The sequence below is a fragment of the Zingiber officinale genome, chromosome 1A (assembly GCF_018446385.1).
Source record: "Zingiber officinale cultivar Zhangliang chromosome 1A, Zo_v1.1, whole genome shotgun sequence".
Lineage (NCBI taxonomy): Eukaryota > Viridiplantae > Streptophyta > Magnoliopsida > Zingiberales > Zingiberaceae > Zingiber > Zingiber officinale.
The window spans coordinates 74,089,427-74,105,803 of record NC_055987.1 but is presented as its reverse complement, the minus strand read 5'-3'; the positions used below and the strand labels follow the sequence as shown (position 1 = coordinate 74,105,803).

Genomic DNA, 16,377 nt, shown 5'->3' with positions numbered 1-16,377 from the left:
TTTGCGGAATTATCCTTATCATTATTGCATTCGGACAACATGATTTCAATGAAAGCATGAAGTTATTCTTGTCATACAACAAACTCAGATATTTTCTTAAGGGCAGCCCGGTGCACGAAGCTCCCGCTATGCGGGGTCCCGAAGAAAAATTCATTGTACGCAGTCTTATCCTACTTTTTACAAGAGGCTGTTTCTAGGATTCGAACTCGTGACCTTTTGGTCACATGGCAACAATTTTACCGTTGTGCCAAGGCTCCCCTTCAAACTCAGATATTTTCCTATTTGTTGAAAATGATGATCAAAAAAGAATGTTTCAAAGTCAAAGTGCAAAAAGAAATAAAGTGCATCAATTTCTTTTCTATTGGAAGGGACGTCACAGAAGAAAAATAATGAAGAATAATACAAACAAGGAAAAGATTAATGTAAACAAGGAAACAAATATCGCATGAAAGAAAAAATTCTGAAGAAAATAAATTAAAGATAAATTTCATATTGGTTCATCCACAATAAAAGGAAAAAAATTGAAAATCTTCAAGAATATAAAATATTCAAAATTGGCACATATATAATAAATGGAATTAAATTGGAAAATATTTAAGATTGACGCATCTACAATATATTAGAGATTTGGTTTTTGTTATTTGGTAATAAATATTTTCTATTTTGGTAAAAAAAGATAGGGAATAATTATAATCCCTATTAGATTGGCATATTTCCTTTATTTAGAATAGTTTTCATATTTAGTTAAATCTATAAACAAAGGTCCAGAGTTCTTGTATCTTAATCATCTTTGAATTAACACAATTTTCAATTTGACTTCAGTGTGTTAGTTTTTCCTTTGTGTAAGGCTATTTCCTTATTTACTCAATCAATTTCATTCTTAGTCCTGGGTGGTCCGACGATTCAAATTTGTGTTGTGGCAGTCTAGTTCCAACGCATCTAGACTTCGTTGCGAATTTCTGATCTCACTAACCAAATGTTTGGCCTCATTGACCCATCTAATAAAACATAGATAATTCTAGAGCAAAGTTTTATAAACAATAAGTTATATTAGTCCTTAAAATTGAATAAAACTACAATAGGGAAAGCACTAGAAATAAATGGCATAAATTTTATATGTGAAAGCACTAGAAATAAATAAGTGGTTAAATAATGGACACTAAAAGATAAAAAGTGAAATCTTTAAAACTCCAACCCAGTCACATGCTCCATAGATTCAACTTAATATTATGCATTACGGTGTGGCTTATTTGTGAACATTGATATATAGCTATTTTACATCAAAATATATATATATATATATACTTATTAGAATTTATAGACGAGATTCAAGTCGTTTATTTCTTAGAGATCAAAATTAAGTTTAAATAGTATGAACACACACAATGTGAATAATGCTTAATATGTTAAAGTTAAATAATGCTTTTTTCAGTGTTTTAAAAATTGGCCTAGGCACTATGCGCTAGCCAACAGCACCAAAAACATGCTAGTAGGCCAGCCTAGGCAGCCTTGGCGCCTAGGCAGGATTAGGTGGCCCTAGGCGCCGACTAATCAGTTGAATCGTCTAGGTGTCGCGGAAAGTGCAGGGTTTTCATGATTTATTTTAGTTTGGGCTTTTATATTTAAAGTCAAATTAAAAAAAAAACTGAAATGTAACCTTAAGTTTGTGTCCAATGATGATATTGCGTTTATGCCCGATAAAGAACAAGTTGTTGAAAATTATGGAGAACAAGTAGAATAAATTTGTGATATTTTTTAGTTGTGTAATTTTGAATTCATTTTAAATTTGATGTCATTGTGTTGGAATTATATAATGTAATTTATTATATAATTTATGTTGATACCATGGAATCCACTTAGCGACGCCTAGTCCTCGCCTAGGTGGCCTAGGCGCTAGTCTAGCGCCCGATTAACACCTTGTGAATTTTAGAACCTTGGCTTTTTTACATGCTAAGTGTAAATAGTATTTAACGCACTAACAAATTGTTTAAGAGAAACGTTAATGCTTAAATGTGGAGTTATGAAATATCTATCTTGACAAGAAATTGTCTATATGTTAAGATGTCTATAACAAGGGCTATAGTTTAGTTGGTAGAACACCTCGTTTACACATGCGCCAATGCTTTTCAAAGGTGCGAATTATGCAATGAACATAATTGATCGTATTGAAAAATTGATGAACAATAGCCTTACGACAAATATTTGGTAATTAATATTTTCTATTTTGGTAAAAAATAGGGAATTATTATAATCCCTATTAGATTGGCATATTTCCTTTATTTAGAATAGTTTCCATATTTAGTTAAATATAAACAAAGGTCTAGAGTCTTGTATTTTAATTATCTTTGAATTAATATAATTTTTAATTTGACTCCTCTGTGTTAGTTTTCCCTTTGTGTAAGTAGGGTTGTAAACGAGTCAAGTTAAGCCGAGCTTTAAGATGTTCAAACTTATTTAATAAGGTAATCAAGTCGAGTCAAGCTTAAAATGAACTAAGCAGTTGAAATAATTATTCAAGCTTGGCTTGGTTTGATTTATTTTTTACGAGCTTGAGCTTGTTTGAACCTTGATTTGAGCTTGGTTCGTTTAGATGTTATTGACCTTTCAATTCAAACTTGGCTTGAGCTTGGTTCAAGCTTGACTCGTTTAGATGTTATCGAGCTCTCAATTCAAGTTTGTTTGATTGTTTAAAACTTTTAATTATTTGATTGATTATTGAGTTTGATAATTCAAATTTATTTATTTATTTTATTTTATTTTATTGTTTATTTAGCATATTGATAAAAATTTTATTAATGAATATGGTTCACGAACATTATTTACGTTCCACGAACGTTTAAGAGCTGAACAGATATATGTTCAAGCTTGTTTGTTTAGTTTAACAAGTTGTTCAAACTTATTTGTTTAATTGATCTTGTGTATATTGAACGAACATAAACAAACTCTTATCAACTCGAACACCAAGCTTGTTCACGAACGCTTAGTTCATTTACAGCCTCATGTGTAAGGTTATTTCCTTATTTACTCAATCAATTTCATTCTTAGTCCTGGGTGGTTCGACGATTGGAATTTGTGTTCTAGGAGTCTAGTTTCACTAACACATCTAGACTTTGTTGCCAAATGTCTGATCCCACTAACCAAATGTTTGGCCTCATTGACACATTTAATAAAACATAGATAATTCTAGAGCAAAGTTTTATAAACAATAAGTTATATTGTCCTTAAAATTGAATAAAACTACAATATGAAAGCACTAGAAAAAAATGGCATAAATTTTATATGTGAAAGTGATAGAAATAAATAAGTGGATAAATAATGGGCACTAAAAGATAAAAGGTGAAATCTTTAAAAACTCCAACCCATTCACATGCTCCATAGGTTCAACTTAATATATTATGCATTACGATGTAGCTTATTTGTGAACATTGATATATAGCTATTTTACATCAATAAGGGTTTCGACGTATATCTATCAGATGATACTTATTAGAATTTATAGACGAGATTCAAGTCGTTTATTTCTTAGAGATCAAAATTAAGTTTAAATAGTATGAACACATACACAATGTGAATAATGCTTAATATGTTCAAGTTAAATAATGCTTTTTTACATGCTAAGTGTAAATAGTATTAATGCACTAACAAATTGTTTAAGAGAAACGTCAATGCTTAAATGTGGACTTTAAATCTTGTTATTCCTTCAAGTTCTTAATTTAAGATAATAAGTCATGCACGTCTTTCTAGATTATCCACTTTACAATTATATGCTCAATTTTTTTAGTTTCCAATTTCAAGTTGGTCCACTGCAGCATCTCCTCATCCTTTCTATTGCTTGTTTTTCCTTAGCATCTATAACCTTTAGACAAATTAACCAATACCATCTTCCTTCAGTAGGATCCTGATCCACAAAAAAACTTCTGCTCACCACAAAGAAAACATAGAACGTAAGAAACCACCCAACCATTGAACTAAGGTCTAAACATCTTGTTGGGTGGTGCATTGCTTCAGGCAAAGACCAAAAAAATGCAATTCACAGCACCAAAATTCAGATTTCAAAGCCAAAGTTGCAATCTAGCCACACTATGAAAGAAGAATCAAGAAGGCAAAAACATCTTTCCTATTGCCTCAAGTTGCAATACTTGAATCTATTGTCAAGTCTCTCTACCAAGTCCAATACTAAAGAGAAGGTAACTACTCTCTTCCAGTGTCTTCTTTTCTCTTCTCTTAAGAGTAGAGATGAGATCATTACTTCTCTCTCTCTCTCTCTATCTCTCTCTCTAAGATAATCTCTTGAGGAGAAAATAAAACAGTAATGCTGGTCCTAGAGTCATAGACAGCCAAAGTTAAGAAGAAAAAGGGTTGAGAGTTGAGTTAGTTAGTCCTAGACATGCAAAGTGAAAAGACTAAACCTATGAATATAAAGCTTTACCTTTTTTCTCATTAGGCTAAATTGTGACCTGTAAGTGACATGAGGTGCCTTAACTAAACACTTGGACAACTCAACATGCAAAGACTAGGCTAGGAGGTCGTCAAAAAGTTACCATCACATTAGCATTCTTATCCCCCATATAGCTCAATGGGGGATAAGAATCATGTAGCAAAGCCCACATAGTTGGGACAATCACAGTTTCATGATGATGATGATCTCACTAGAACTAACAAAATTTACTCCTTTTTTATAAATATTTTAAGATTTAGGAGTAATCTTTACCCTCATCTGCAACCCCACAACTTTTTCACTGCATTTTTTGCAAATTTCAATTTGCAACAGTATTCTAGTTTTATTTCAAGAAGGGAAACCTTGACGCAACGGTAAAGTTGTTACTTTGTGACCAAAAGGTCACGGGTTCAAATCCTAAAAATAGCCTCTTGCAAAAAGCAAAGTAAGACTGCGTACAATGGATCCTTCCCCGGAACCCCGCATGACGGGAGCTTCATGCACCGGACTACCCTTTTATTCTAGTTTTATATCAACGTATTAGGCAAGAAACTTATATTCTTCCTAAGATTAAATTCTTCATATTTCTTCATCCAATGTCTCAGTGAGCTCTTTCAATCTCCTTTTTGTAACAAATTGAATAGTGAGCTCTTTCAATCTCTTTTTTTGTAACAAATTGAATATGATTGATGTCTATGTGATAGCTTGAGAGGGAGTATTAGATCAGTTCTATCCCTACTAGTTATTTGTTCTCAACCTCCCTATCTATAGAAGGATTTATTCAACATTAAAGCATTCAAAAAACCTACATTTCATTTTTGGATAGTAGATAATACAGCAAAAAAGGGAGCCAAGGGGAGCTTTGGCACAGCGATAAAGTTGTTATCATGTGACCTTGGGTTCAAGTCGCGGAAATAGCCTCTTGCAAAATGCAAGATAAGGTTACATACAATAGACCCAATGTAGTACAACCCTTCTCTAGACCCGTACTTACGGGAGCTCCGAACAACAGGCTGCACTTTAGATAATACAGCAAAAAAGGATACAATACTAGAAAAAATGTTAGCCATTGATGCTAAGCAGAGAACTCAAATATAATTGATTTTCAACTAAATAAAAGACTGGCATGTGAAATGGTGCAACATTCTAGATTATAGTAGAACACTACCTTTGTAGTTGAAGCAGAGGTTGTTCCTTGTGAAGCTGGCTGACTCGCCATCTGCTTCTGGAGCTCTTTATGCAATTCAGGTGCCTGAAGATATTTACAGTTTACAATAGGTTTAAATAACTGCAGCAACAATGAAATACAAATTGGCTAATCCTCAAAGGAAAGCACTGCCTCAAGCTAAAAGTGACTAATTAAACTTCCTACTACAACAGTAGTCATCATCATCTAGTGTTGTCCGTACTAACTCTTAAGAAGGGCATACAACATTCATATCCTTCCATTAAACTCAATGCAAAGCAATATCGCTAATAATATTATTTTTTATTACATTAGTTAATGGTATGCTTGGCCTCCCTCAACATCTTACACTTATTCTAGATAACTCTTCTAACTATACAATCTATTAGTCATCTTTGACTATTTTCATACCATCTCAACCAAATTTCTCACATTTGTAGATGTCATCTAAACGAGCAAGACATATCCTTAGTATGCACAACAATAATCAAAATTTGAGACATGCCAGCTCAGTCAAGCACCAATTAATCAACAACTCCCAGTATAATAGCATTCATTTGATGAGGATATCATCAACTAATCCAACTAAGGTACACTACAAAAAAGAGTTGCAAATTATCTTGAACATCTAATGCCTAACCTCACGAGTAGAAAGATTTTAATTGGTGCCAAAAGAGACTCCATTGCTAAATGATGCAAGCTTACTCCAGTCACATTCAAGTTGTATCAGTTTCTCCCTCATTGGCATCCTAAATGATATTTATGTATGGAATCAGACCTCGAATTGATATGTTTCACTACAAACAACTAAGATACTACAATGTCAACTAGAAAAAGTCAAACTCTGATTTTAATTTTGAAAATCACAAATTCTCATGGTTGTCATATACTTTGGAGTCCAATTTAAGCTACGGCCTCCATTACCATATAAATGAGAACACGTGAGCAGAAAAAAAAAATAGCCATGGAAAATGGCCTTAAATTTTCAACTATAATATGCAAAGCTTTGTTAGGCGCTATCTATGAGACGAATGTTGGAACGTGTCGCTTTTGCTGACCTATGGTGGACTTCGCTCCCACCTGCAACACAAGCAGCATCAATGTCGAGCCAGGGAAGGAGTCCCCGATGATGACCCTCCGATACTCCAGTCAATCTCCGATGAAACAAGAAAAAGTAAAGAGAACTGCGGTAGAAATCACAAGAGAAGCATACCTCCGCCGATGCCTGGACCCCCCTTTATATAGGGCTCCTGTAGCGTGTGTGCACGCTTCTTAAAGCGAGCATACTATCTCAAGCTTTCCCTGAAGAGACATGTCAGTAAAGTAAAGTGTCCCTGACACAATATCTTAACGGGTCGAGCATATCTCTGAAGTGACAGTGGAAGCTTCCACCGTACGATCCTCTATCTGACCATGCCGTCTATCAGCAGCACTAGCCCCCAAAAGGATGTCGAAGGATACATTGTTGTGTCTGTTGCTTGGCCGAACGGAATGACCACTCGGCCAGGATTCTGATATCCTTGCGTCTGGCTGCCACACCGAGCAGGATAGCCGCTCGACTGAAAGTCTTCTGTCCGAGTGTCGTCCGTTGTTGGGCTGAGCGGGATAGCCGCTCGACCGGAAGTCCACTGTCGCGCCGAGCAGGAGAGCCGCTCGGCTGAAAGTCCTCGGTCCGTGTTGCCCGTTGGTAGGCCGAGCGGGATGACCGCTCGGCTCGGCTTCTACACGTCCCTTGAGCGTCAGTTTGATGACTCTGTGTCGGAGATAGTGGATCGGTGCTTAACCCCCGGTCGGAATATGACTCGCCCAACCGGCCAAGACCGTTCATCCGTTGACTGTCTTGACTTTGACCTCCATTGACTTCCACCGTGACGGCAGGGCGGGGTCCCTCACCATCACCGCATCACAAGCCTCCTCTCCAAGTCTAGCCAAAGGAGGCTGTACTCCAACTAACTGGACCATTGTGTGAGCGAATTCCCTCCCGATCGGCCTTCATTACTGTATAGACTCTGATCAGGATAGGCCCGATCCTCGCCGATCGGCCTTTCAAAGCTTGTCGTTCGATCACGGGCACACTCCCTCGATCCAATCGGGCGAACAGAGGTTTACACTTGTAGAACTTTTTCTTCGGACAGTCTCAGGCGAGCGCAGACTATGCTGACATCACCTTGATTTCTTGGGAATCGTGCAAATCCCCTCTCATTATTGCAGAATAAGTTTCCACGCCTGCATTAACTGCCGACCCGTGGTAGCATGCCACGTGTCACGCCCATCGCCGCCGTACGCCTGACACGACAGGCATTGATTACGACGTTTGGCGGTTTAAATTCTACGGCCGAATCCTGGCCTAGGTTTCCGTGACCTAGATCCGACGGCTCTAGTTGGTTGAGCTCGGGGTTTATAAACCCGCTTCATCATGGCTTCTTCGCACATCCTCGTTCTCATGCTCTCCGGCTGCGCTACTTCTGTGTTTTCCCGATGACCTTCCTCGGCGATCCTTCGTTCCCTTTCTCCGACAACCTCTCCTTTCCAGTAAGCTCTCTCCCCATCGTGTCTGCTTTTGGGCATTTTGACTCATCTTCGTGTTCCGGTGAAACCCCTAACAGTTCTTTCCTCCACCGGTTGTATTTCTTTCCTTCGACTGCCCCCCTTTTTCCTGTGTTTTCACGATGACCAGCTCTTCGCAGTCGTCGGCTCCTATCCCTGGACTCTGGTATATCACTATGGAGTCTAGGCTTGATGAGGGTGATGCTGAGAGCCTTAGGAACGCTTTCGAAATCTCATCCAACCACGAGATCATTCTGCCTTCCTCGTCCGATCGACCAAATATCCCGCCAACCGAATGCATCTGTCTGTTCAGGGATCATTTTACCGCCGGTCTACGATTCCCTATCCATTCTTTCATCGTCGCAGTTTATAAATACTTCCGCATCTCTCTTCCCCAACTCGTGCCGAAGTCCTTGTGCCTTCTGTTCGGCGTCGTCGTCTTGTTTCGGCTACACAGCATCCCTCTTACGCCTCGGTTTTCCATTATTTTTACTACCCGAAGCTATCCGAGCCGGGGACCTTCCTCTTCCAATCTAGGGTCGATTTAGTGTTTTTTGATAAAATGCCGACCTCCAACAAACACCGAAGGGAGTACTTTTTCATATGTCTTCCCGAGCGACCGGAATTCTCGATCCGCTGGTAGCTCGAAGTGGCATCGTAACCCCCACTGAAGAGCTACAAGAGTCAATCAGACTATCTGAATACTGCGACGATGTTGGCCGATCAGAAGTACGACATCCACAAGTTGCTACTTGAGAGTGTCCTCTACATCTTTGGCCTCAGTCCGATCCGCACCTGGCTCCCGACCAGCCTAGGTATGCGACCACTTTACCCTTTCCCTTTGATCCTAACTGATTTTTCTTTTTCTCCTGCAGCCGAAGTCATGATGCGCGCGCAAATGGTTGACAAGGCTAAGCTGTCAGACGCCGCGATTGAGTCGATGGCTACTGAAGAGCTAGCGAGCCAAGGTCTGCAATCGGTCGACTCCCATGAAGATCCGCTCGGCCTGAGCGAGGAGGCGCCCGTGGAAGTGGGCGAAGGCGAAGCCATCCATGCGCAGAGCGGCGGAACCACCTCGAGCTCACAACCTCTATCCGCACAACGCCCCATCATTCCTGTCGAGGAGTCATCGAGTTCGGCCTCCTCCGACGTGCCACTGACCAGGCGCAAGAGGTGCCGAGCGGAGCCATCTTCGCGTTTTGCTACCTCGGGCGCACGACCGGTCAAGAGAGTCGAAACTTCGACTCCGTCTCCGCTTCCAGAAACTACGGAGGCATCATCGCCTGATCGGACGCCCTCCCTGGCCGAGCTACCGCAAGGGGCCATCGCTGCATCGCCCGTGGCCTTCATGCTGCCCCCACCGAAACCTCTAGCGGTTAAACGGTCTGGTATCTTACAGGCTTCCGGTTGGGAGGCCTCAGCTCACTCGGCCCCGAGCGGCCGATAATCTGTCACAGCGATCCTCCATCTGCCAACGGAGGACTATAGCGAGCCGAGCGCCGAGTCCCGGACCCCCGAGCACTAGATGAGAATCCGGGGGCCGCACGTCGAAGTCTGGGAGGATGCTCAGGCCCTTGCGACGATGCTACCTCCAGGCACCCTGGCCAACAATCACACCCAAATGGCAATCGGAGTAAGTTCTTTAATGTAAATTCATGGCTTACCTCCGTTCGGCTATAACCTTTTCCTGTTTTCCCGCAGTACTGGGTGGAGAGCCTAACCATGTGCCATATGCTTGCATTTTTGGAGGACGAGTTTAGAAAACTCAAGGTCTCGAGCGGCGCCTCCTCCTCCCAAGGACCACCGATCTCTGAGGTCGAGAAGCTGAAGGCCGACCTGGAGAAAAGTAATAAACTTCGAGAGGCCAAGCGGAAAAAATCCGCAGATCAGGAGGTGATGCTGGCTCGACTCAAGAAGCAGGTCACGACCTTCGGCAAGAAGATAGAGTCGGCCACTGCCAAGAAGCAACGGGCCATCGATGACTTTGAACTGACGAACAAGGAGGCCCGGAGCCTGGCCCAGAAGCTTAAGGAGACCGAAGATTTTTTAATGGTCGAGCAGAAGAGTCGCTCGGTCGAAGAAAAGTCGCTCCACGATCATATGGCCTCCAAGGATGTCGTGCTAGCCGCCGCCAAGGGTGAGCTGGAGGGATCACGTGCGGCGCTGGAGGGATCCCGTGCGACGCTGCAAATTTACCAGGATGCCAAAGAGAGTAGGTTTGAAATCATGAAGCAAGCCTACCTTCGTTCGAACGCATTCTGCGACAGATTCACCGATCGGACCCTTCAATTGTTCGACTTGGCGATCGAAGGGACGATCAGTCAGTTTTGCGAGGGGGGGCCACCTGCCAACCGCTGTGACCAGCAAGGTCATAAGCCGGGAAAAGGTGACAGCCACTCTGCCCGACGACGTATTAGATTACCTAGAGTGAGGCTGAGGGCTCTATCTTTGTAATTTCCCTTTTGTAAACTTAAGTATTAATGCATGTTTGGTCGTTCGGCTGGACTTTTTCTTACTGTGTTTGCTCTCTGGTCTTCCTTTGGTTGCATTGTAGTCCCATAATTCCTTCGCTCGGCTGTGGTTTTTATGTGCGTCTGTCCGATTTGCCTTTCTTTTTAAGTCACGGAGCCAGAAGTATTTTGGTACATTCTCCTGAACGGGCCGTTCATCTGCAATTTTTGGGGCTTTCGGGCAACCCTTATTCGCAGTCAGTCGTTCGTCCGCCCGCGTAGACTTGGGTCTATCATTGCCACTTGGCTATTTGATGAAGCCCCAGGTTTAACGTCACCGCTCGACGATTCGAAGTAGGCCCGTATTTAACGTCGTCGCTCAACAATTTGGTGTAGATTCGCGTTTAAGGTCGCCGCTCGACCATTAGTGAAGACGAGGGTTTAAAGTCGTCACTCGACCGTTAGTGGAGACGTGGGTTTAAGGTCGTCGCTCGATCGTTGATGGAGACGAGGATTTAAGATCGCCGCTCGATCGTTAATGGAAACGAGGGTTTAAGGTCGCCGCTCGACCGCTGGTGGAGACGAGGGTTTAAGGTCGCCGCTCGACCGCTGATGGGGACTAGGGTTTAAGGTCGCCGCTCGACCTTTGATGGGGACGAGGGTTTAAGGTCGCCGCTCGATCATTGATGGAGGCGAGAGTTTAAGGTCGCCGCTCGATCGTTGATAGAGACGAAGATTTAAGGTCGCCGCTCGACAACTGGTGGAGACGAGGGTTTAAGGTCGTCGCTTGACCTTTGATGGAGACGAGAATTTAAGGTCACCGCTCGACCGCTGGTGGAGACGAGAGTTTAAGATTAAACGGTCGTTGATGGAGACACGCGTTTAGCGTCGTCGCTCGACGGTTTGATAAAGACTCGAGTTTAAGATCGTCGCTCGACCGTTGATAGAGACGAGGGTTTAACGTCGCCGCTCGACGGTTTAATGAAGACTTAGGTTTAAGGTCGCCGCTCGACCGTTGATGGAGACGCACTTAAAGAGGCCTTCGCTTTTTTATTCAAACTTTGCCCTGCATTCGGCAAACATACAAAAGCTATGAAATACAGGGTTCACTTGCGCACCTCTCATCCAGCCTTGTAGGCTTGAAGATGGTTCGCGCTCCAGGGCCTCTCGAGTTGCCTCCCTCTTTCGTACTCCAAATAGTAGATGCCCGAACAGAGCTTCCGCGTGACCTTAAACGGTCCCGCCCATGGTGCCTCGAGCTTGACGATGTCGCCGACCGGCTTCACTTTCTTCCAGATGAGGTCACCGACCTAGACAGACCTCGGGATCACCCACCGATTGTAATTCTGCTTCATGCGCTACCGGTAGGCCGTCAGCGTCGACATGCGTTTAGCGTCGTCGCTCGACGGTTTGATGAAGACTCGAGTTTAAGATCGTCGCTCGACCGTTGATAGAGACGATGGTATAACGTCGCCGCTCGACGGTTAAATGAAGACTCGGGTTTAAGGTCGCCGCTCGACCGTTGATAGAGAGGAGGGTTTAACGTCGCCGCTTGACGGTTTGTTATAGACCCGCGTTTAATATCGCCGCTCGATGATTTGTTATAGACCCGCGTTTAATGTCGCCGCTCGACGATTGTTGGGGGCACGCGTTTAATGTCGTCGCTCGACGATTATTGGGGACACGCGTTTAACGTCGCCGCTCAACGATTTATATGCACTCGCATCCGGATTTAAGGTCGTCGCTCGACCGTTGATGGAGACGCACTTAAAGAGGCCTTCGCTTTTTTATTCAAACTTTGTCCTGCATTCGGCAAACATACAAAAGCTATGAAATACAGGGTTCACTTGCGCACCTCTCATTCAGCCCTGTAGGCTTGAAGATGGTTCGCGCTCCAGGGCCTCTCGAGTTGCCTCCCTCCTTCGTCCTCCAAATAGTAGATACCCGAACGGAGCTTCCGCGTGACCTTGAACGGTCCCGCCCATGGTGCCTCGAGCTTGGCGATGTCGCCGACTAGCTTCACTTTCTTCCAGATGAGGTCGCCGACCTGGACAGACCTCGGGATCACCCGCTGATTGTAATTCTGCTTCATGCGCTACCAGTAGGTCGTCAGCCGAACGACGACTTTTGCCCTCGCTTCGTCCACCAAGTCGAGCTCCATCAACCTCCGTTCAACGTTCCCTTTATCATAGTGCTGCACCCGATTAGATTCTATCCCGACCTCCACTGAGACGACTGCTTCGCCGTTATACACCAACTGAAATGGGGTTACGCCGGTCGCCTCTTTCGGAGTCGTGCGGCGAGCTCATAGCACACTGGGGAGCTCGTTGACCCAGCTGCCCTATGTGGTTGAGCCGAGCACGCAAAACTCTGAAGATCTCCCGATTGGTGACTTCCGCTTGCCCGTTGTCTTGGGGGTAGGTCATCGAGGTGAATGACTATTGGATGTCATAGCCTTCACACCATTCTTTGAGCTCCCGATCAACGAACTGCCTCCCATTGTCGGACACGAGTCGGCGCAGGATTCCGAACCGGCAGATAATGTTCTGCCTAATAAATTTGGTGACCAACTACTCAGTGATTTTGGCAAGTGGCTCGACCTCGACCCACTTTAAGAAGTAGTCCACCACCACTAGCAAGAACTTGCACTGACCGGTTGTCATAGGGAAAGGCCCCACGATGTCCATGCCCTATTGGTCAAACGGGCACAATACCATGGACGCTTTCATCTCCTCAATCGGTCGGTGCGGCATGTTGTGGTACTTCTGGCAGGACAGGCAAGTGGCTACGATCCGAGCAACATCCTCCTGGAGGTTCGGCCAGAAGTATCTAGGCAGAAGTATTTTTTGAGCTAATGTGCGGCCCCCGAATGACCTCCGCAAGAACCTTGGTGCACTCATTCAGGATGTAATCGATGACTTCTGATCCGACGCACTTAAGCAGGGGTCGAGAGAAGACTTTCTTATAGAGCTGGCCGCCGATCATCGTGAACCGACCGGCCCTCTTCTTTATCAGACGAGCATCCTCCGGATTGGTAGGTACAGTTCCCGAACACAAGAACTCTGTCAAGGTCTCCTCCAGTCGTTCGGGAAGATGATTCCCTCCATACGGTCGATGTAGGCCACCAGTGAGACTTGCTCGATCGAGCTGGCCAGCTTTTCAAGCTCATCCGCCGCTTGGTTTTCCGATCAGGGGATCTTCTGTATAACCACTTCTTGGAAGTTGGCCTTCAGCTTTTCAAAAGCCTCTACATAGAGCCTTAGCCGTGTGCTGCTTATTTCAAAGGCCCCGGATAGTTGCTGCACGGCGAGCTAAGAATCCGAGTGAATGAGGACTTTATCCGCTCCCACGTGTCAAGCTGCTTGCAGGCCAGCTATCAATGTCTCATACTCTACTTCGTTGTTAGTAGCTCGGTAGTCTAACCGGCGGACAACTACATCCGGTCTTCCCGAGGTGAGATGAGGATTAAGCCGATCTCGCTGCCCTGCCGAGTGGACGAGCCGTCCACATATATCTTCTACGTCACCATCAGCTCGTCACTCTGGACTTCTATCACAAAATCTGTCAGGGCTTGAGCCTTGATCGCCACACGGGGTTGATATTGGATGTTGAACTCGCTAAGTTCGATCGTCCACTTGATTAGCCGTCCGGAAGTCTCAGGATTGAGGACTCTTCCTAGAGCACTGTTAGTTATCACTATTATTGAGTGTGCTAGGAAGTATGGACGAAGCCTCCCCGCGACGAGTACTAGTGCATAGGCCAACTTTTCGAGACCGGTGTAGCAAGATTCAGCATCCTTCAATATATGATTCAGAAAATATACAGGTTACTGATCTTAGCCGTTCTGCCAGACTAAAGCTGATCCAACGACATGTTCGTTGGATGACAAATATATCCAGAGCGGTTCACCCGCGACTAGGGGTCACACCTTTAGCTCCTCCAACGCTCAGTCAGACGGTCACACTCGGCGTCCCATTGAAATTTTGTGGCTCGGCACAGTATCTTGAAAAATGGCAGACTTCGATCGGATGACTTGGATATGAAACGAGACAACGCCGTGATCCGACCGGTCAGCCTCTGAGCTTCTTTCAAATTCCAAGGCGGAGGCATGTTCTGCAAAGCGTGGACCTTGCTGGGATTGGCTTCGATGCCCCGCTCGATGATGATGTAGCCTAGGAAACGACCACTCTTTGCACCGAACAGACACTTGCTCGGGTTCAGCTTTATTCTGTATGCCCTTAGTGTCCGACAAGTTTCGTTGATATCTGCGCATAGGTCAGCAGCTCAGAGGGATTTGATGAGTATGTCATCGACGTATACCGCCATATTACGGTTGATCTGCCGTCGGAACACTTTATTCATTAGCCTCTGGTAAATGGCTCCGACGTTCTTTAGTCCGAACGGTATGACGTTGTAGCAGTATGTTCCATCAGCCGTAATGAGCAGCACCTGATGGTATCCTTGACACGCGTCGAGCATACAGATCAGCTCGCAGTCCGCCGTCGAGTCCACCAGTTGATCTATCTAGGGCAGCGAGTAGAAGTCCTTTGGGCATGGCTTGTTTAAGTGGCGGAAGTTGATGCAGACCCATCATTTATTGCCCGACTTGGAAACCAGTACCACATTGGCTAGCCAGCTCGGGAATTGGACCTCCCTGTGGTCGACCTCCAATAGTTTTTCTATTTCCGCCCGGATGATCACGTTCTGCTTAGCGCTGCAGTCCCTTTTTCTTTGTTTGACCGGCTGAGCGTCCAGTCGGACATAGAGCTCGTGTTAGGCCACGCTTGGGGAGATTGTTGGGATATATACTATAAGTCTAGCTTTTGTATAAACATCTGTTTTGAAATATTTTAAAATGGAATTACATTGGTCAAATGTTTACATTTTATATTTATATTTATAACAATATAGTTCTCCATTTAATTTATATTGTAGATAACGTGGTGTGTGGTGTCACACAAAAGATCATATTATCGGTTCTTTATAAATTATAAATAGTAACTTACAACCAAGATGGATTGGGGCAAACCATTGGCACGGTTGTAGTGTAATTTGATATTAGTCTGTCTTGATTATAAAATTACACTAGTACACTATATGTGTATTAAGCAGAGTCGTTTGAGGTTGTTCAATTTGTACTGACTATATAAAAGAACAGAACCTCTGTTATTATAGATGTGCGTTCTCTTAATCCCTATATAATAACAAACACGTATACTTAGTATTTATTACTTTAACTTATCAATCGGTGAGATTTATTTATTAAATCAATAGGTCCGATGAGTTGATAAATAGTACTGTTCATATAGTATGTTGTTGATTATAAAAGGAATATTTGTCCTAATTATTTAGGCTGACGATGTCTCATTGAGAAGCTCATAAGGATTATCATGTAAACCCTGCAGGTGGACTTAATCCGACATGATAATAAAGTTGAATGGTACTACTCTTGGAATCAGATGTTAATTAATTGGGTTGTCAGTAACTCAATTAATTAACGGGCATACGACATCTTAAACACAAGGAGATTAGCGCACTCATGATAAGAATGAGCTCATATTGTAATATGGGATTGGTGCGGTAGTTCAATAATAACTCTTTAGTGGTATGGATTATTATTGATGGACTTGGGCTGGGTGTTCGGGCCGAACACAGAAAGTCCAAGCACATCAGGAGGCCTAAACCAATTCCTCCTCTAGATCCCTATTGTAGCCTTTATATAAAGTCTCGCATCCACCCATCCATAACTTGGTTTG

At 43.5% G+C, this 16,377-nt stretch overlaps 1 protein-coding gene across 2 annotated transcripts in view; it reads right to left on the bottom strand.

Annotated features, from left to right (window-relative positions):
• LOC122026267 (mitochondrial import receptor subunit TOM20-like) overlaps positions 1-16,377 on the bottom strand; it is a 55,093-nt gene that overhangs the window by 25,329 nt on the left and 13,387 nt on the right. For both annotated transcript variants that reach the window (XM_042584937.1, XM_042584945.1), the window contains exon 5: positions 5,607-5,690. In XM_042584937.1, the coding sequence (XP_042440871.1) occupies positions 5,607-5,690 (84 nt within the window). The remainder of the gene's footprint in view (positions 1-5,606; positions 5,691-16,377) is intronic.